Raw genomic sequence first — 21,795 nt, forward strand, 5'->3', positions numbered from 1 at the left:
CTGTAAACCTGAGGGTTCTAAAACCAGTTAGAATTCATGAGTCCATGAACTTGGATAAATAAATTTCACCTTCATTTTCACTTATCTCTACCTTGAATTTAGCATTTCCCTCGATTAAGAATGTCAGCAACAAATCACAATAACTTTTCACAGAATTTGGGACTTTGTCATTAGGTAGAGAAATCACAGATGTTTTCATAATATAATATAGGCATCGCAGAATATATATAGATATCGATGTATAGTTTTCAACACGTAAAATATATAGGATTACAATCTACTCTATGTACGTAAAAACCTTATGGTCCACAGGCTTCAGGAGAGACAACAAATGGGTCCACGACACACAAAAAAGTAAAGCACCCTTGCTTTAGTTGCCAGGTGGTGGGAAAGTGGAGGGTGGCTCCCAGGGGAGGGGGCAGGCTAGGGAGGAAGGCACTGGGCGCTGAGGACAGCAATTCTTCATTGACTGAAAGGGAAGCATCTCAGTAGTTTACAGTGGGTTTGATAGTTCCCACGTGCACCCCTAGCTCCAGCCCAAATTGGCATGAGTGGTGGGTCCCCCTGCAGTATCTGGGCTTTCCTGCACAACCCAATGGTAGAGTCCTCACGACACCCTTAAGGAGTCAAAGCAAAAAATATCTGGCTGATTCCAAAAAGAATGTGAGGCACAGCTCTTGCAAGGTTCAGCTCAGCCTTCAAGGAGAGTTCATCAGCACCAGGGCCAGAACAAGCCCCACCCGACCCTGTTTCTTCCTCCTTCTACAGCCCAGGGACTCTCTCAGTTCCCAGAAAAAGTGCCAGGAACCAAATGTACCAAGGTGCACCATTAGCAGCAGGACCAGTGCCAGAGGCATGAAGACTTAAAAGGAGGCAGGGGTCCAAGGCTTCTCCCAGCCAGGCCTCACCAGAGGACAGCCTCTTTGATACATGCTCCAGGGATGAGGACCTCAAAACAGGGACTGCCCTACCTGTCTGAAGGTGGAAGTAGAGCAGGACCAATCCAGAACATCCACCCAATTTGATTTAGCATGCTCCCTGCACCCTCACTTGGTGACTCTCCATTGTGAGGGGTGGAGTGCTCATATTGAGCGTCCCATTCATTGGGGACCATTTGGCATTCCGTCACTTAACACCAGTAGAGCCCGGTAACCACCTTATAATCCAGCCAGCATCATAAATGCTTGAAAACTCTGGACAACTTAGACAGGAAGAGACGGGGAGAGCGCACTGAAGCAAAGGGAACGACATAAAGCAGGTGTTGGTAGGCCCGATTTATCAGTTGCTTTCAGGAAAGTGAATATTTACAATGAGAAAGACATGTGGAGCCTTGCAGTTCAGGTGTTCGCAATTCTCCCGAAGATGATGGTGGGCCACTGAGGAGTTTAGGCAGGAATGACCTGGTCAGACTATTTCTGGCAGCTGAGCGAAGGGTGGATTGGAGTGAAGCTAATAGCCAATATATATTGAATGCTAGGCCCAAGCCTGAATGCCTTTCATGCGTTAGACTGTCCACAATCAATTCTGAGGATTAAAGCCCATTTTTCAGAAAATGCTGGAGCGCAGAGGTTAACTTGTCCTGCCAACATTGCACAGCTATTAAGCGGTCATGTCAGGATGCTCCCCAGTTCTTCCATACTAGAGGCAGAGGGGGTGCTGAGGAGGTATTGTAGGCATTCGAGAGAGGTAAAGAACTGCAGAGAAGCAGATGAAGTTGAGAATTTCAAGAGGCGAAATCTCCAGTGATTGGATGGAGCTAGAGACGGGAGTTGAGACTGAGTCCCTGGTGTGTGGCCTGAATGTTGGGGTGGATAGGATTCATCCACGAATCCTCGCTAGAACCCTCCAAGCAGGATGACTCTTGCTCCCCTGTGTGCCCAGTTCATCTTATTCTAAAACAGGTATTTGTTCCCTGTGTCTCACTCATTTATTTGGCTGCACCAGGTCTTAGTTAAGGCATGTGGGATCTATTTCCCTGAACAGGGATCAAAACTGTGGCCCCTGAATTGGGAGCAGAATTTTACCACTGGACCACCAGGGAAATCCCAATGTCTCACTCATTTTAGAACCCCAGAGTTCAGCCCAGATCTTGGCCCTCCCACAAGGGCTCCACAGAACCCAGGTGAATTCCAGCACTTCCAGGCCTTGCAGGCTTAGATTAACTATAGATTAACTATTCAGGCGACAGAGAGAAATAGCGCCAAGTGTATCCAAATTAGTGCCTGGACCAGTAGGCTGTATATCCAAATTAGTGCCTGGACCAGTAGGCTGTAAACCCGGACATAAAGTCTCCATCTACCTGTTTCTGAATTTCTTCCATTAAGAAAATGAAGACATCCTCTGTGACTGGGGTCGGGCTGGGGGCAGTGTTATATGCAGGGCAGCCAAGCCTGGGGTCATCCTCAAGGCAGCTGAAGGCAAGAGGGCGCCAGGCCTTAGCCTTCTCTCTGATGAAGGCTAAAAGGACAACCTAACGGTCCTAAGTAGCCTCTGGGTTCAGAGAAGGTGGGGTAGAGGGCAAGGCCACCTTCCCAACACCTTCCCTCCCACCCAAGTTGCAGGCCCTTGTCCCAGCCTCTGTTCTGCAAGGTTAGCTATGACTTTGAGCCAAAGTTTCCCCTCTGAGCGCTCAGGTCACCATCTTTATCAAAGGAAAAACCCTTTCCAGCTGCAACGCATACTAAATACCAACTCTAGATGCCAGGAGTGGGATCCAGGTGCAGAGGACCAGGAGACAGGACTACCCTGGGACCACATTACTGTCCCCCGCCAGCCCCCACCACACACACACATGCCGGCCCACAACCAGAGAACAGAAATGGAGAGTTTATTGAAAACTATATACAGTTGGTCCAGCCCCTACCACAGGCTGTTATCTGGGCAGGTCCTTCCCACACCTCAGGCAGGATCTCAGTCCCTGATGGTAGAGACCGGGGCTGGGGTCAGGACCCAGACTCCCTTGGGAAGCTTGACTACCAGACCCCGCATGGAACTTCATCTGTGAATTTACTAAATGGCCTGTCGGTGGTGGGCAGGGGAAAAGCCTGGATAGGGGATCTCTATTCTGCAACTTGGGCCCAAGAGGCTAGGGCCAACTAGGTTGTCTGCAAGTCCTGGCTACTCCTCCAACAGAGGGTCTTCCTGGAATGTGCAGGTGAACAGCCCCACTACCACCCCACCCCACATGCCAGGCCCCATGGGCTGCACAGGCTTGGACTGGGGGACCTCAGGCACCCTCCCTCCCAACACTGACTCAGGGCTCAGGGCTTCGGCAATACTCCTTGGACAGAAGACCCGGGGTTGAGAGGTGAGTGTTGGGGTGGTCACGGCTGTGGGCCCAGGAGCCTCCTGAGGTAGGGGGTGGCTTGGGGAGTCAGGGCGTCCCGCTGTAGGAATAGTCAGCTTTGTTGTGCATCACCAGCCGGTCATCCACGAAGTAGAAGCTGTCGGACTGTGTCTCATACGGGTGACGGATCATCTCGTTGACTGCAAGAGAGGCCCAGCCAGTTGGGGCAAAAGTCAGGAGCCTGAGCCAGATCACAGCAGGGGCTTCCGGACTCGGGGACAGGGATAAGCTGAACAAAGAGTTCCCCCAGCCTCTTTGGGTCTCAGTTTCCCTATAGGTGGCTTAGGAATGGTGGCTAGACACAAGAGAGCTGGAAAGGGAAGAGAAGGGCTCAGACCCACATTCCCTCCAACCTGGTCCCTCTGAGTCCCCCGCCCCCAACGCACTCAGCTCCTCAGAGAGAGCAGGGAAGTCGTAGATGTGCTCGCAGGTGTTCTTGCTGCTGGGGATGCAGAAGCCAAAGTGGAAGTCGAAGCTTTTGAGCAGCTGGTTGCGGAAGTAGTGCCTCTCAATCATGCGGAAGTTGTTGACAGGCTTGTCTCCCACTGTGAACTCCACCCTGAGCAGAGAAGGGGGCGGGGCTGAGCTGGGCCCCAGGGGCGACTCAGCAAGAACTCAGGAAGGGCTCCTTCCCACCCCCACCCCTACCCCTCTCCCGGCCCAGTGACTCACGTGGCTCCCACCTGCCTCAGGCGGAGGAAGGCAGGCGTGAACTGGTAGCGGACAAAGCGCCCAGCATTGGGGTCCAGGTCCCGCGGGTTGATGGGCAGCCGCTCTGTAATGCACCCCAGCTGGGGCTCAGTGGGCTTCAGGTGGGGCCCATGCCCACCCGGAGTTTCACCCCAGGGACCTCATCTGTCTGAATTTCTTTCAAAACTCCTCAGGAGATCCTGATGCATACTGAGGGTTCAGATCATTGGCCAAATGCTTCCAATTGCTTCTAAATTCGTCAGCAGGTCACCAGTTTCAACTGAGAGTCCCAGAGCCCCAAGAGATAAAAAGACCTGGGGCCTCTGGGACTGCAGTTCCCAAGGGGGCCTACAGGGGGCAGGCCGGCAGGGACTGAAGAGGCAGGATTGTCCTCTCAAGACGTCCAACCCCAGGGACCCAGGGGAAGGTGAAACAGCAGCACAGCCCCAGGCAGAGGGCCCTGCTGCTTGGTGACTCCTGGGGAGACTTGGGTGCCGATCTCAGCTCTGTTCTGACTCCTCAGTGGCCTCCGGAGTCCCTGGGCAGCCAACTTCCTCTGTGGATGCTGGCGTACCCAATGCACTCACCTGAAGCTGGCGGCTTCTTGATTTCAAAGAGGACAGTGCCTGAGTCCATGTCCCGAATCTTGAACCTGACGAAGTCAATCTTGTAGATATTCTCCTCGGGGGAGCACAGGTAGTCTAGGGGAGATAGGCGGCTGAGCAAGGAAGGGACCTAGCTACCCCGGACTAGCTACCACTTTCTCTGATCCCTAGGGTGACTGCTTTGCCGACAAAGAGAACCGAGCCTCTAACCTGAGGGAGCCCCCCCAGAGTGCCGGGGAGACAGCTCTGCTCTTGTGATCTAACGGTGGACAACTGGTTCTCTCCTGGTAGCTTCTGGGTCAGGGAGGGGCAGGAGGGAGGACAAGACCACCTCCCCCACACTTTTGCTCCCACCTGGGGGTGGAGGGCCCTTCATTCCAGCCTCTGCTATGTCAGGAGTGGCTCGGTGACTTCTAACCAGATGAGTCTAGAATCAGGTGGGAAGCCCCGCCCCCCACCACCCTGAGAGGGACCTCACTCTAATGGGGGTGACACAGCTCTATTTGCAGAGAGGATACCCCGGTGCCACATCTAAGTGTGTCAAGCAAGGACTTTATCTGACCTAGGTAGTGCTGGGGCAAACAAACAACCCCTTCCCTGTTCTTCCTCACCCCTCAGGCCCCTCCTCTCCCCATAAGAGGCTTATACAAACCCAGCTCCCTTAAGCAGCTTAGTCAAAGCTCTGCTGACTCAAGCCCAGAGCCTGGAATATTTGGGGGGGAGCGGGGTGTGGAGAGGGAAAGGGAGCTACCTTTGCTCTCATCCCCCACTGATCTTCAAACAAGAGGAGGTCTTAGCAGAGGAGGTCTATGGAGGGAACCCCCCCTTAAAGGTCATCCATCCACCCTTAACTCTGAGCCACCCCCAGAGAGAAGAGGCAAGGCCAGTAAGAGGGTGTGGCAGGCGTAGCAGGGCTGTGACTGGGGTAAGGGGAACCCTTGAGCCCAGGGGAGGGACCACGAACAGTGGTGGGCTCGGCTTGAGGAAGCTCAGAAATAGCAGGGCCGGATCCAACCCTCACCACTCTTGCAGCAGCAACTGCAAGCACTAAGGGAGGAGGCCCCAGCAGCAAATAGGAAGAAACAGAGAGGTGCAGTGAGGGCTCTGGTGCCAGCACAGCATCACATCCTCCCCGCAGAGGCCCGGAAATCACCCGCTAGGCCCCTAGGCCACCACTGATTCCTCTGGGGCAGGAAGAGGAAGTGAATGTAAAGTCATTCTCTCTTCCCAAGCCTGGGGCAGCCCCCTCCAGGAAGCCCTCCTGGTGGCCACCTGGCACTTGGGGTCCAGCAGGGACTACACAGGGCTTATGGTGGGGCTGGAGCCCTGGCCTGCCCATCACAGCCCACGGTGGGGAGAGGAGGAGTGGAAGTAGGCAGGTCCTACCTCACCCTGGACACAACTTATTTTCACAGAAAGTAAACACTAATCCAAAGACGTAGGAGGAAAGTGCAGGGCAGAGGGGAGGAAGAGGCAGAACTCAGAACAGCACCCTAGTCGCCCAGCTCCTGGCTCCCCGTGGAGTTCCCCTCCTTCCCCCATTCCCTAACTTCCGGAGCCTCTCCTCTCACTGGAGAACAGTTTGCAGCGTGACCTCTGTCTCTTCTGCTGCAAACTCAGCCTATCAATCCCTTTGTCCTTAGAGGAAGTGAGGAATGGAAGATGCCCATGGCTCAGGACACCACCTCCACTCCCTCCCCCAGCTGGAGAAGGATGATGCCTGGGACTTGGGGTCAGGCCCGATAAGGGGCAGAGTGGCTGAGGGCTCAGAATGCAACTGCTCCCTTCGCCTCAGCCACAAATAGCTTCCTAAGCTGGATTCAGGTCTGGGTAATCCAGGAAGAACAAACAGACCTGTGTGATTAGGGTCAGAGGAGACAGGCAGGGGTGCCAGTGGAGAGAGTCCTGGAGCCCTGTTCTCAGCTTCCACAAAGGAGAGGGATCCGGTGAAGACTCTTCCTCTAATCGCCCACAGATGCTGAATCTCTAAGGGCTATGAATTTCCTCCAAATTCAGACACACAGTTGTATATGGGCTAGAAGCCCCTCTGGCTGCAAAATCACCTCGAAAGTTACCTAGGACTGGGACAAGTTAGACATCCTATAGGGAAGTTCTGCCCCAGAGCTAACCTGAATCCTAAATGCTACTGTTGCCAATTATAGCCCAACTGGCACCACCATCAAACTGGTCCAGGCACCTTCCCTCTATTACTGCCTGCTTGGGTAAGGCAGTTCAGTGCTCCAAGGGCCCAGCCAAGAATGACTGCTGCCTGGCTAAGAGAGGAGGGAGATGCTGGTCCCCTGGGGACCCAGATGCACAGGCCTAGACCTGCCATCACAGTCCCCTCCACAGCTGTTTGGAAGCCCTGGACTCTTCTGCTCCTGCAGCACCAGAGCTCAGGTCCAGTCCAGCAACTGCTCCCTACCCTCACAGGGGGACTCCAAAAGTTGCCCTCACAGAGGGAGCCAGGGCAGGGTTACTAACCAATGAGGCCAAGATAGAAGGCCACTACCTCTCCAAGTGCCTTCTGTTCTTTCAGGCTCAGCCACGGCCTCTGCCATGAGACTTCCCTCCCTTGTTCCCTGCCTACGGTGACCCCCTCCCCCGCCCTGAATGCCCATTTGTCTGCCTCCAGGCAGCAGCCATGAGCAGTCCTGTGGGGCCCTCAGTATTGACAAAAGAGCCCTATTTACAGAGCACGCACGGCCTGCCAGGCACAGTGCAAAATCACAGGATTTATTCTCACAACAGCTCTCTAAAGCTAGGGGTCATTACTCCCATTTTACAGATGAATATGCTCAGAGAGGTGAAGTTATTAGCCCAAGGTCACACAGCCAATAGGACGGCAAAGTTGGAACTTCAGTTTGGCAATCCAGTTCAGAAACTCCACCACAGTGGTGACTTGGCCTCCCAGAAGAGGACAGGCCCTAGTTCAGGCTAAAGGGGGTATTAACCCACTTCCTTGAGAAGCCCAGAGTCAAAGCACTGAAGCTTCCTCTTCAGGTCCTTTCCTGGAGAGAGTGATGGCCCCAGGCTTCCTGGGGGTGTCCAGTGTGAAGGAGACCTAAGGGTTTTGATACCACACGTAGCCTCTAGGGTGGAGGAGACTGGGGACTGACTGCATTCAGCCCCCTCCTCATTATTGCAGAGAAGATCTTCAAAGAACTCTGAAGACTCTGTGGGGAGGGGGTCACAGTTGCAGCTGCTGCCCCACCTCCACCATGGGAAAGGGGGATGGACTCCTCAAAAAGGAAGCAAAGGGGTGGAAACGAATCTCTAAAGGGACAAGGCGGGCGCAGAGAGAGATCGAGGAAAGGGGGGACATGGAGATCTCAGGCTTGGAGGCAGAAGGGTAGAGGACAAGAGTGGGGCACCCGGGTGGGGGAGGGGAGGCGGGGGAGGGCGGGAAAGGGGGCGGGGGCCCGGGCTCTGCGCGCCCGGAGGGCCCCCTCTCGCGCTCTCTCACTCCCGCCCGCGGGCGATGCTGCCTCGCGGGTGCTCACCGCCCGTGATCCGCTGCAGCCCCAACACGTCCTCCGGCCCGATCGGCTGCTTCCTCTGCAGCGGCCCCGGCCTGGGCCCCAGGCCTGCCTCTGGCTCCGACTCGGACCCGGATTCGGATTCCGCCTGCAGCTCCGGCTTGGGCTCCACGTTCGGGCCCGAGGCCCCTGGAGCGTGCTCCGCTCCCGTCCCGGCCCCGCCGCCGCCCTTCTTCACCTTCATGGCCTCGCGGGGCCGCGGCTCGCCTGCTGCCGCCGCGGCTGCCTGCGCCGGCTGGAGCCGAGAGAAGGGGGAGCGTCCGCAGCCCCGCCCCCGGCCGGACCGGAGCCCCAGGTACCGCCCCGCCCCCGGGGTGGGCCCGGGGCTGACCCCGCCCACCGCCCGCCCACCTGGGCTACGGACCCGGGGCAGGGAGGGGGCCCGCCCGGGAACGTCGTTCATTTTTCCGGTAGGGGTTTTCAGGGTCCTGGCTACCTACTCCTTCTTATTCACTGGCTTCCAGCCACTCCGCCCTTCCCTCTGCCCCGCACGTGAGTTCCCGTCTCAGGGCCTGGGATGCTCTTCCCCCAGAGGTGGCCTCCTCTCGTTCTTCCGGTCTCAGCTCAAATGTCATCTGCTCAGAGGCCCTCTCAGACACCCCATCACTATCTGATCAGCCTGTTTTTTCTAATGCATCATCTGAAATTCGTTTCATTTGCTCACTGACCAGTCCTCCTACAAGACCAGTTCGGTGAAACTGGAGATCTCGTCTTTGTTCTCTAGAATACCTAGCACTTAGTCCAGTGCCCACTGCAGCTTGCACTCAACACAGTTGACCCTTGAACAACATGGGTTTGAAGTGAGTGGGTCCACCTATCTGGATTTTTTTTCAATAGAAAATACTACAATACTACACGATGGGAGGTTGGCTGAATATGTGGGTATGGAACTGCAGATAAACAGGGCCACATATAAATTATCGTCTGAGTTTTGAATGTGCAGAGGGTAGGCATCTCACCCACTACATTGTTCAAGGGCCAACTGTATATTCTTTTTTAGAATTTATGAATCAGTTAGTATCTGAGAGCTTACACTGCTACTCCTCTCCCAGACCTCCTGCTAGATAACCCAGGAAATTCTGAGGGACAACAGCTTACAATGTCTAGCCACCACAGGGCCCTCCAGGACAGGAAGGTAGGAAGGGCACCTGGCTAGCTGGAAGTAAAATGGACCCAGTGAGCCCAGGCAGACAGACAGGAGGAAACCATGACTTACACACGAATGAAGAATGAAAGGTATGATCACACTTCGTATCATTCCAGTTCATATTCAACCAATGTTTATTGAGAGCCTAGAATATGCCAGACACTTTCACAAGCTCATCACATTTAATCCTCACAACCACCCTGTAAGGGAGGTGTCATTAGTGCTATTTTAACAAAAGAAAAACTGAGGCTCAGAGAGGATTAAGTAGCTTGTTCAAAGCTCCCCTGATATTAAGTGCAGAAGCAAGGGTTGAATTCAGACATGTCCAGAACTCTCCCCACTGTACCACACTGCCTCTATAAAGGGATGAAGAAGGGAACCTCTGCCACACACAGCATCAGGCTGCACCCACCAAGTGTAGCCACCCAGGAGGAAGGGAGAAGGCCCCAGAGATGACACGGGCCTGGCCCCTTCTAGAAGAGCAGTGCTAGGGCTCTCTCTGAGGGATCAGAGAGAAGCAGGAAGGAAGGGCCCTAGATCCCACCCAGGGCTTTTCCCTAATGCTCCCACTCAGTGCAAGAGGACTGTGAAGAACAGGGCAGAAAGATAAGCTGCCCCTGCTGCAGCAGGAGATAGTAAAAGGCCTTCAAGTTCAAGGCAGGTAAGGAGACCCAGATTGGGTCTTTGAGGTTTGGGAGTTGGAGTGGCGGGGCGGGGGGGGAGATGTAGAGTGGGAGGGACCTGAGCCACAAGAATGGGGAGGACAGGAAAGAGCAAACCCTCTTGGAGTGTTATACTTTGATTGCTGGAGTGACAACAGAGCAGGCTGGAGACAAATCATTTGTGGCAGGCCCCGTTATGTGCCTCTCAATCTAACACCTCCCCTCCTGGCTGGAAAGGAAGGCTTCCTACTGTGATGCCACCCCACTCAGTCTGTCTTCTCAGGCTTTTTCCAGGACTTGCGAGTCTCCAGGAAGATTTTGAACAGGGACAAGAGGATGGGCACAGCCATGGGCAGGAAGAGCGGGATGTAGATGGCAAACTTCTGGTCATCAGGGAAATAGAGGAGGTGGAGGAGCGAGGGATCAAAAAAGGCACGCTCCGAGGATGTCACAGCTTCCTGGCTGGCAGCGAAGGCAGAGGACAGGTGCCCAGAGGACAACTCCTCCGCCGCCTTCTGGACTGCAGCTACAGCCCTGTATACCTAGGAAGGGGCAGGGTGTTACCGAAAAGTCTGAGGCATCAGTTGGTAGGGAGGGATGGGAGAGGGCCCCACTGTGTCGTCTATCTACCAGGCAGGTTGCTTGAAGTTCACCCAGGATATATGGCAGCCAGTATAAAAGGGCCAGGGGTTATCTTTTTAGTGCCCGTTTAACACTTCACACGCACACTGCACTCCTCCTGGGGAGCTAGCACTGCCCTCTAGAGGAAGCCTGGGCACTGAGGATGGCATGCCCACACACTCTCTGAACCTCAAATGGCTCTCTGCCTTCACCACTCCCTGGCCGTTGCTGGCCACTCCAGTCCTAAGCCACAGAATGCATCCTCCGCCTGCTTACCTCAGATGCCACATCGTCCTTGATGACAATATTGCTGATCTTGCCCAGAAGCTGGGCCAGGGAGGTGAGAGTGGTGGTGGCTGTGGCTAGGTTCTCCACGGACCGGGCCCAGAGCAACCGGTCTAACTCCCAGGTCATTATCCCTTCACTCTTAGGCCCCAAAAACAGGCATTTTGGAGGCAGCTGGGGCTGAGCAATCCCAAAGAGCAGCCTGTAGGAACAGCGCAGAAGATCAAAGGAGCAGAGACCACAAGGTGCGAGAAGATGGTTGAGATTCCTAGAGTAACTATCCAGATTTTCCATCTCACCCAGAACCACAGGGGTTGTAGGAAGCACCTCAGGGTCTTAGGGGGTGAGACGTAACCCTAAGCAGTTCCAAGCCCCAAGCTCCGCTTTAACCAGTGATCTCACTTTTTGTTCTTGTTGTTGAAGTTTAGCTGCTAAGTCGTGTCCGACTCTTTTGTGACCCCATGGACTGTAGCCCGTCAGGCTCCTCTGTCCATGGGATTTCCCAAGCAAGAATACTGGAGTGGGTTGCCATTTCCTCCTCTAGGGGATCTTCCCGATCCAGGGATTGAACCCACGTCTCCTGTATTGGCAGGCGGATTCTTTACCACCGAGCCACCACAGATTCATAAGGCTATTTTTCCTAAAACAGTATTTGTCAGCAACTAGTCTGTCTTAGGAGAAAGATGAAGGGATTCTTGGAAACTTTTCTTGGTTTCCTTGGGGCTCCAGGTATAGCCAAGGTATCCCTGCCAGGTGAGAGTTCACTCCAGGCAAGAGTCAGACTCAATAGCCACGCCCCCAAGTGGATCCCCCAGGGCCTCACCGCAACTGAGCCAGGAACACCTCCATAACCCGCATCATGTCCACCTCGACTCTCACCGGCAGCTGCGAGCCGTTGTAGGCTTTTGGGTCCACGTTGTATACCTGCAGGGGGCAACAATGTGGCCTCAACATCATGCCACGACCGTGCACAGCTCTGCCCCAGACCCTCTGGGGCCCACGAGAGAAAAGGAAAACATACTCTGTGCTCTTTAAAAATGACAAACCAAATATGTCTGGAATACCTGCTATTAGGAGTCTTATATACATGATCTCCACTATTATTAGTCATTTCTGACTCTGTGCAACCCTATGGACTACAGCCAGGCTCCTCTGTCCATGGGATTTTCCAGGCAGGAACACTAGAGTGAGTTGCCATTTCCTTCTCCAGAGGATCTTCCCGACCCAGGGATCAAACCCAAGTCTCTTATATCTCCTGCACTGGCAGGCGGCTTCTTTACCACTAACACCACCTGGGAAGCCCTATATCTCCATTACCCCCTCACAAATCTTATTAAAGAAATATTTATTAAAAAAAAAAAAAGAAAATGAAATATTTGTATTCCATTTTAGAGTTCCTACCCATGAGAAACTCCCAATCTTACAGGGGAGACACAGTTACCAATCTTGTAAGACTCCCACAGATAGTGCCTGGATCTAAGTTACACATAGAATAGTCCTAAGTCAGTGCAAACTGCCAAGTGCCAAAGGGGCTGATTATAGCAACACTGATGGAAACAAGAAGCAGTGGGGCCGGCTGAGGAGGCGCCCTCACCTCCCCGACCCACTCAGGCTGGGCCACAGAGGAATAGCAGAAAGAACAGTCTCAGGGAACATCAGTCTGTCCCTGAAGCTTGGGCTCTGGGCTCTGCACGGTGTGACCATTTACCATAATGCCACCCCAGCGGGGACTGTGGAAGGCGTTGGTGGCCACTGGAGCCCCATCCTTGTCCTGAATGTACAGGGGTGAGTGGGCGAGCTCCGGAACGTAGAGGAGAAAGTTGAGCACAGGGTAAAGGGAGGCGGCGCTGGATCCTGGGGCACAAGGAGAAGGGGAGTCAGCACAGCAGGTTGAATCCAGATCTTAGTTCCAGGTCAGCCGCTGACTGCTGGGCACTCTGTACCTCAGTTTCCCCAGCTGATAATCACTAAGATATCCTCCGGGCCTGAGTGTCTGTGGTAAAGAACCTCAACATTCTCCCAACATGTGCCACTCCCCTGAAAGTGCACTCCTGCCCCGCAATCGCCCCTCCTCCAACAGACCCCCACACCATACCCTGCCACCGACTGCTCTCTGGCCCACTACCATATTGCACCCATATTACTATAACCCGTTCTTAGGCACAAGGATAAATCTGACCTCGCATCAGTCCCTGCTTCATATCCTTCTGCAGCCAGCCACTCTTACCAGGTTAAAGTTCAAACATCTTAAAGTGGTGATCTAGCGCCTGCCTGCCTGCCTGCCTGGGAAGCCTCAACTCAGTCACTCTCTCAAAATTCATCCACAGTAAACTTTCCTGAGCTTCCAGAATATCTATGCACTCTTAACTCTTTTGCCTCTGAGCTCATAGTGGCCTAGCCTGAAATCTCTCTCTCTGTAGATACTCATGCCGTTAAGCAGTCCCTCAGTCTTTGAAGGGAAGGAGGAAGGGAGGAAGGATTCACCAAGGCCTCTCGTGTTGTCCCTCCCACAGCCCTTGATACATGCTGGCCTAACCCTGAAATTCCACAGCTAGTGATTTACTCCCCTTGGTTTGCCTCTATTACAGTTCTCAGTCAAACCTCCTCTTCCCAGGATCCAGCCCCAAAATGAAAAACTGGAATCCCAGCTTCAAGGTTCCTCAATCAGAAGAACTATCAACTCAAATTCCACCTTCATGTTCTGCTACTATCCTCTTTCTTACAAGAAAGTGTGGCTGTATCTTCCCTGGATGGTTTCCAGGGACGATCCATGTGTTTATAAAAAGTGCATGGAATGCTTAACAAGTGCTTTTGGCTATGACACAGTGTGGAAGTGGAGACTATCATGGGAAAGGAGCCTAAAAGCCAAGCACCTCCTCAACACTCTCGGACCAACCCAACCTGGGAGCCGTCACTATATACAACCCACTTCCCAGCCCAGGCTGAGCCTACCGGGTCCTTCCCTGGCCTGCCAGAGAGACCCTCAATCTCAGGAGCTCACCCAGCCGGGACTCCACGGGGTTGATGACATGGGGGAGGCTGTGTGCGGCCAAGTAGTAGCTGGAGGAAGCTGAGTCAAAGCGGGGGTTTACCCCCAGCACTGCATAGTAAAGGATCTGAAGAACAAAGAGGAAAAACGTGTTATTTTGTCTGTTCATTGATAGTCCAGTGTGTTCTCAAAAAGATAACAATTAGGCAGGGAAAATATGAGAGACAAAAATCAAGGCTTATGTATACCTATGGTTGATTCATGTTGCTGTTTGGCAGAAACCAACACAATTCTGTAAAGCAACTGTCCTTCAATTTTTTTAAAAAAAAATTAATTAAAAAAAAATCAAGGCTGAGAGAAAGCAGGACTAGGGGAAAAAAAATAACAAAGCTAAGGATAAAGTTAACACACTAAATCCATGCTTTGAACATATTATTTTACCAGGCTCTCCAAAAGCCTAAACAAAAAAAGAGCATAATTCAGTGTCCACAGATCAAATCAAGTCAGTTGTTCAGAAGTTAATTACTCCCACTACCAAGACCTGATAAAAATGTCTCCCACATTTTCCCTAAAAAGGACACTGTGTGATTCAGATAACTACATTCTTCACGTCTTTATTGTTACTATGTTAACATATTTCAGGAAGTTTTTTTTAAACTATTTTATACTGCAGCTGCTGCTGCTGCTAAGTTGCTTCAGTCGTGTCGGACTCTGTGCAACCCCACAGATGGCAGCCCACAGGCTCCCCCGTCCCTGGGATTCTCCAGGCAAGAATATTGGAGTGGGTTGCCATTTCCTTCTCCAATGCATGAAAGTGAAAAGTGAAAGTGAAGTTGCTCAGTTGTGTCTGACTCTTAGTAACCCTACGGACCACAGCCTACCAGGCTCCTCCATCCATGGGATTTTCCAGGCAAGAGTACTGGAATGGGGTGCCATTGCCTTCTCCGATTTTATACCAAAGTATAGTCAATTAACAATGTTGAGATAGTTTCACATGGACAGCAAAGGGACTCAGCCATACATATACATGTATCTATTCTCTCCCAAACTCCCCTCCCATCTAGGCTGCCACATACCCCTGAGCAGAGTGTTCTATACACTAGGTCCCTGTTGGGTTATCCATTTTAAATACAGCAGTATGTACACGTCAATCCCAAACTGCCTGTGTGTTTTTAAATAAATTTGTAGGATAGTAAAACTGTTGTATACAGTTCCAGAAGGAGCCATAAGGAAGTTAGTTTTTTAACAAGCACTGACAAAATTCCCCAAGCTGGACACCAAGGAGGGAAAGTAGACCCCAGAACCATATACATACACAAGAATTTCCTAACCAACCAGCAAGCTCAAAGAGCCAGAAGAACAGACTACACTTGTAAAGGCTAAATATGTATGGTAGGAAACGATGGTGCAGGATGGCAAAGGGTGGTGTACCCAGGAAAAGCGCTCTTCAGCTTGCTCCTAATCTCACCTGCGAGTCCACAGAGAAGTTTCCTGCTGCACTGAGGGCTCTCAGGAAGGGCTGCACGTAGCGCCGGACAGCCCCCTCAATATCCCAGTGCACGTCATGGGACTTGGGGTCAGGGTTGAGTAAACTGAAGGTGATTTCATAGCCTAAAGAAACAGGAGTCAGGGACGCCAGGGGTTCCTATGGATCAAAGGCAAGCCTGTACCCCTGGCTAAGCTGCACTCGTTTCTCTCTGGAAGGGGCCTGATCGCCATCATGGAACCAAAGGGAGGATAAAACTGGGGTGAGGAACACCAAGTATTTTAAGAAAAAGATGAGAGACTTCTCTGGTGGTCCAGTGGCTAAGACTCTGCACTCCCAATGCAGGGGGCCTGGGTTCAGTCCTTGGTCAGGGAACTACATCCCCCATGCTGCAACTAAGATTTCACACAGCCAAATAAATTTTAAAAAAATTTTTTAAGAAAAATGAAACTAAAACCTATGGCTGATTCATGTTGATGTAGGGCAGAAACCAACACAATATTGTAAAGCAGTTATCCTTCGATTAAAAATAAATACTTCTATGAAATCACAGAAGAAAAGAGTGAAGCATCTGCATGTAGATTCCCCTCCCACCCCAGTGTCTCCGCATAATTCATTTCCCTCTTCCTTCCCCTGGCAAAAGCCGGGACATCCTACCCAAGCTGGACTTGAGAGGCCGCCTCTTATCAGAGCTCCACTTGTCCTCGGGAAGGTGGTCAGCCAGGGCTGCAGCAAGAACGTCCTCAGTCAAAGACATGGCCTGGGCTACCTGGATGATGCGGCGGCCGATGATGTTGAAGGCCTCCTGGTGCATTATCCCCCGCACAACTGCCATCCTCTTGGACCCAATGTAGCTCATCATGTCCTGTGAGGGGCAAGCAAGGGACAGGAGGCCCACACAGGTCAGGGAAGAAAGCAGAGGAGCACTCTGGCTCCTCTCTTTGAGAATCTGGTCTTTTGCCACCGACCAGCAGGTCTGCACCTCTCTCTGGATTCACAGTGAACTAATTATCTCAGCATTTCTGAACTATGGGGCTATGTGAGTGTTTTCATTCTTTTCAGTTCTCTTCTCCCTCCCAGTTGACACAGGTCCAGGCAACAGCTCTATCTTTGTGGGCTAGAAACTAAGAGACGGCACACTGAGCAAGAAGAAACAAACCACTGGCAAGTTTGATATAAGCAGACAGCACATGGCAAAGAGGCAAGTACAAGAATTTTCACGGCAGCATTATTTGTAATAGGATAAAACTGGAGACAATCCAAACGCCTGTTCGTGACAGAATGGATAAACTGTGATATGTTTATACAATGAAACATAAGGCAGAATTTTAAATGAACGCGTTAGATTCAACTAGACATCATGAATGACTCAAACATAAAGGTCGAGCGAAGTGAAAACTGGAGAAGAACATGCAATCTATTATGCCATTTACATAAAGTTCAAAAACAGGTAAAATTAAGCATAGTGCTTATAGAGATATAACATGTGGTAAAACTTGAAAGAAAAGTAAGAGAATGATACACAAAAACTATGGTTGCCTTGGGCTGAAAGGGAATGGGGTATAACCATGGAGATACACTAGGGTTGTACTGTCCTTTGCAAACTGGGAATGGGAAACGCATGTTCATTAAAATTTTCTTTCATCTTTTTGTAATAATTAACATTTCATTATAAATTTAAAAATAAGGGACTTCCCTGATGGTCCAGTGGCTAAGACTCTATGCTCCCAATGCAGAGGGCCTGGGTTCGATCCCTAGTCAAGGAACTAGATCTCACAGGCCGCAACTAAGTTCACACGCCACACGCAACTAAAGACCCCGTATGCTACAACGAAGATCAAAGATCTCATGTGCCGCAACTAAGACCTGGCACAGTCAAATAAATAATATTTTAATAAATAAATTAAATAAAATGTACGTGGTACAGCTCCCACTGAGCCTTTTGCTCAGTAAGTGAAAAGATCAATGTGTGGCTCATATTATCATCCCAGCCCATTCAAAGCGGCTTCTTTAATCCTACTGACTTTTCTCCCCCACTTTAAATTGGAACTTTAACCATCTCCAAGCCCTGGATTTAGAAAGACCCAGAGTCAATGAAAACAATCCCTATTTGCATTCTTTTTAAAAAAATACTTGCAGAGTTTTCTGCAGCAAATGGAAGGAATGGGCAATCCCACAACCAGGAGACAGGTGAGGACGAGCTGTAGGGAGACGGCCAGGCCGCAGCCTGTCTGCTCACCCTACCTGAGGGAGGAGCGAGCAGCGTTCAGAGATCACGTACACTGTCAGGGAGCCCTCTGCTTGCTCCGATGGCTCAGCTAACATGGCTTCTGCCTCTGGGGACGAGAGCAGGGGGTTTACCAGGAGCAGAAAACACCATTCCCTCTCCCTGTGGCTCCCCCAGGATGCCTAGTCCATCACTCCACCTCCCACTCACACCCAGCTGACACGGTGGCCAGGTTTGGCCTTCAGTGGCCCGCGCTGAGACACAAGGTCTCTCACTCCCAGCATTCCCAGAGAGGTTCTGGAGTTAAGACAAGGGATGGCAGGAATTCCCTGGTGGCCTAGTGGTCAGGATTCTGGGCTTTCCCATTGCCATGGCCCGGGTTCAATCCCTGGTGGGGGAAGTGAGATAGCCACAAGCTGCATGATGCAGCCAAAAAAAAAAAAAAGACAAAGTATGAAAACTACACACTTAGAGATCAGAAGGAAAAAGACGGCTTCCTGTTAAAAATGATCACCCCTTCTGGTACCTTGTATATTGCCCAGTGACAGGGCCGCCTCCTCATGATCCAAAGCCTTCCGATAAGCCTTCTGAAAACGGCATTTGATTTTCAGTTTATCTGAGAGAAAAGAAAGAGGCATAATGAAAAGAGCCCACCTTTCCAGCCCTAACACTGTCCAGCATCCTGGAGAGCAAGATGATGATGTGCAGAGAAAGACCAAGAAGCTACAGCCAATTCTAATGATTTATGCAGACTGTGTGTGCATGCTCAGTGGTGTCTGACTTTCTGACCCCATGGACTGTAGCCCACCAGGGCCCTCTGTCCATGGGATTTTCTAGGCAAGAATACTGGAGTGGGTTGCCATGCCCTCCTCCAGAGGATCTTCCTGATGTAGGGATCAAACTCAAGTCTCTTGCATTTCCTGCACTGGCAGGCAGGTTCTTTCCACTAGCGCCTCCTGAAAAACCGCGGATGATATAAGTACAGGCACTCCACCTCGTCCACCTGCCCAGCCCTTCCCTCTCCCTGTGTACCTTAAACCTGGAGTACCCTCCCCACAGGGAAATCTACTACAGTACTCATCACAATGAAAAGGTATAAGGAGGAAAGCCACATGATTATTTCAATAAATGCCTCGAAAGAATTAAACTCAGTACACATTCTTGATAAAAAGAAGATGCTGGAATAGAGAGTCAGACATAGAGAACGGACATGTCAGGACTTCCCTGGCGGTCCAGTGGCTGAGATTCCACACTCCCAATACAGGGGGCCTAGGTTTGATCCCTGGTCAGGGAACTAAGATCCTGCATGTCACACAGTGCAACCAAAAGAAAAAAATATTTTTAGTTAAAAAAAAAGAAAAACCTGAGCCTGATTTTAAAAAAACCACTAGATCTAACTATCAGTTTATAGGAAATAAGGATAATAAAGGAATACGTTAAAAAAATCTGCCAAATCCAGAATGTGAGACGTTCTAACAAACAAAGGACCTGGTTTCTCCAACAAATCAATGAAAAGAAATATATTGGAACAGGGTAGGAAGAGCTGATATATAATAAAAGAAAAAGGAGAAACTTAACAAAATGGAGGTCATAATGTTAGGATTAAATGAGGCAACACATGTAAATAGAGTGTTTCACCTAGTTTCTGGCATATAATGAACAACTAATATTAGTTATCCTAATGTTATCCCTTCCTCACCTCCTCAATTAACCTGAATTCCTACACTTCCTTTAAAAATCTGTCTTAAAAAGTACAACCCTCGGGACTTCCTTAGTGGCGCAGTGCATAAGAGTCCACCTGCCAAAGCAAGGGACACAGGTTCGATCCCTGATCCAGGAAGATTCCACATGTCACTGAAGAACTGAGCCTGTGTGCCACAACTAATGAGTCTGCTCCACAACAAGAGAAACCACCTCAACGAGAAGCCTGCACACTGCAGTGAAGACCCAGCACAGCCAAAAATAATAAATAATGCAGAGGTTGTTTAAAAAACAATAAATGCTGTCTCTTAAAAAAAAATTACAGCCCTCAAAACCTTCTCTACCTTTTTTTCCTCCCAGTTATAGTCTCTTTCTTAAGTACAGTCTCTGTTTCTTATATACTTATATACTTCTACATTGATTTCTTTCTCTGTCTCTCTCCCCTACCTATGGATTTCTTGAAACTATTATCATTTTCTTATTCATCTCCAAATTCCTGATACCTAGGAAAAGTGCTTCCCTGGTGGTTCAGACGGTGCAGAATTCGCCTGCAATGCGGGAGACCTTGGTTTGATCTCTTGGTTGGAAGATCCCCTGGAGGAGGGCATGGCAATCCAGTCCAGTATTATTGCCTGGAGAATCCCCATGGACAGAGGAGCCTGGAGGGCTACAGTCCATGGGGTGGCAAAGAGTCCAAACATGACTGAGTGACTAAGCACACAAAAGTGCCTCACACTCGGTAAAGTGTTAATGTTAAAATGAATAAGGCCTGTATACAAGTTCAAATTGATCCCAAATCCTGTGTTCATTCCATTACACCCCACATCCTCCTCTGTCCCCTAATGAGCATCACCTGCTGCTGATCAGGTATTGCACAATTGTTTTATGAAAAAAACTGCCATGTTAATCGTGAATACTGAATTTAAAGCTTTTTTTTCCCCCCTCAGCAAACACAGTGTTCATTTAGAGAGGGCTTTTAAAATAAGTTTTTAACCACTTTTTCAGGGTATCCATGCTCCTCCTGGGCTTCCCAGGTGGCACAGTGGTAAAGAATCCACCTGCCAATGCAGGAGATGCAAGGGACGCGGGTTCTATCCCTGGGTCGGGAAGATCCCCTGGAGGAAGAAATGGCAACCCACTCCAGTATTCTTGCCTGGAAATCCCATAGATAGAGGAGCTTGGCGGGCTTCCGTCCATTGGGTTGCAAAGAGTCAGACACACACACATGCTCCTCCTAGCCAATCTATCTGTGGACTGAGCTCAGAAAGGCAACCCTGATCCCCCAGGAACTCACACTTCAGAGGGATCTCTCTCTCATGCACAACGGTGAAAGGCAGTTTTTCCTGGTCATCCAATGGCACTGACTCCTGGGTAAACACTACAGTGACCGGCACCATCAGGCGCAGCTGCGGGAAGAAGCATCAGATCCATCAGCTGAGTCTCCATCTTCACGGGCTGTCCCTTGGTCCTCCACCCCTGAGGTCTTACCTTCAGGGAATTCAGCCCACTGATCTGGGAGTAAGGCAACGGGGCCCGGTAGGTCTCCGTGGTCTTCCACCAGAGCGGCAACCCTAGCACGATGACCACCGTGGCGAAGAAGAGGGCGGCGCGCTTGCCTCGGACCACCTCTGGGGGGCACGGAGGGATCCACTGAGGAACCAGCAGTGGGCTTGGGTGCCTGCCCCACCCCGGAGGCGGAGCAGCCCCCGGCAACCCGTCCTCAGAGCCTCTCGGGCCGCCTTCCGAGGGATTCCCGGGCTAGGGGCCCGGGCCCGAGTCTGAAAGAATCCTGTCTGAGACGAACCCCGACCCCCAGTCCGCGAGACCTCTGGCACACCACAGTCCCCACCCCTGCATTCCTCCCTTGCATTCCGCGAGCCGCAGCCCCGACCCGAATGCCACCGAACCTAGGTCCGTAGCTGCGGCCCCGGCGGCCGCCATGCTTGCGTCCGATCGCTCCTGCCGCCGAGGGGCGGGGCCGCGCAGGCCTCCCCCAATCGGAAACCTGCACGAAGGGGGCGCGCCCACCGCCGCGGTCGCGACCAATCACTAGCGGCACTCCGGCGGGAGGAAGCCTGCGAGGGCTCGGTGGTGATGAGGTTCACTCGTGTCCGACTCTTGCCCCCGGTGGACTGTAGCCCGCCAGGCTTATCTGTACATAGGATTCTCCAGGCAAGAATACTGGAGTGGGTTGCCGTTTACTTCTCCAGCGAGGAGTAGGAGGGGTCCGCAAAGAGCCTCTCCTGGAATTTGAAAGGTGGCTGCCCCGGCGTCAACGGGTGGTTGAGAAACTGCGGGTTTCGGTTTTGCTGGAAGACACCCTCCGATTCCTTGTGGAACCTACTCCTGGCCCCAGGGATTAAGAGCGCAAACTCTGCAATCGTTAAATGCTAGCTGGGCGATACGCGAAGCTCTAAGTCTCAATTTTCTCATCTGAAAAATGGAGATACTGACTAAAATGAGGTCATTCATAAAGAGCACACGGAAAGTCACCTAT

At 51.4% G+C, this 21,795-nt stretch overlaps 2 protein-coding genes across 2 annotated transcripts; both read right to left on the reverse strand.

Moving 5' to 3' along the window:
* Positions 1-3,258: 3,258 nt before the first annotated feature.
* UNC119 (unc-119 lipid binding chaperone) lies at positions 3,259-8,402 on the reverse strand. The gene is made up of 5 exons (XM_052658526.1): positions 8,145-8,402; positions 4,624-4,737; positions 4,019-4,121; positions 3,733-3,905; positions 3,259-3,486 (listed from the first exon to the last, which is right to left on the reverse strand). Exons 1-5 carry the CDS (start codon positions 8,362-8,364, stop codon positions 3,374-3,376), a joined length of 723 nt encoding a protein of 240 aa, XP_052514486.1. The 5' UTR covers positions 8,365-8,402; the 3' UTR covers positions 3,259-3,373.
* Positions 8,403-9,432: 1,030 nt separating this feature from the next.
* PIGS (phosphatidylinositol glycan anchor biosynthesis class S) lies at positions 9,433-21,262 on the reverse strand. The gene is made up of 12 exons (XM_052657604.1): positions 21,206-21,262; positions 20,787-20,926; positions 20,593-20,704; positions 18,124-18,213; positions 17,615-17,706; positions 16,028-16,235; positions 15,353-15,495; positions 13,897-14,011; positions 12,604-12,749; positions 11,719-11,819; positions 10,887-11,097; positions 9,433-10,531 (listed from the first exon to the last, which is right to left on the reverse strand). Exons 1-12 carry the CDS (start codon positions 21,237-21,239, stop codon positions 10,256-10,258), a joined length of 1,668 nt encoding a protein of 555 aa, XP_052513564.1. The 5' UTR covers positions 21,240-21,262; the 3' UTR covers positions 9,433-10,255.
* Between the last annotated feature and the right edge of the window lie 533 nt (positions 21,263-21,795).

This window comes from Budorcas taxicolor, chromosome 19 (genome assembly GCF_023091745.1).
Source record: "Budorcas taxicolor isolate Tak-1 chromosome 19, Takin1.1, whole genome shotgun sequence".
NCBI classification, from domain to species: Eukaryota; Metazoa; Chordata; class Mammalia; order Artiodactyla; family Bovidae; genus Budorcas; species Budorcas taxicolor.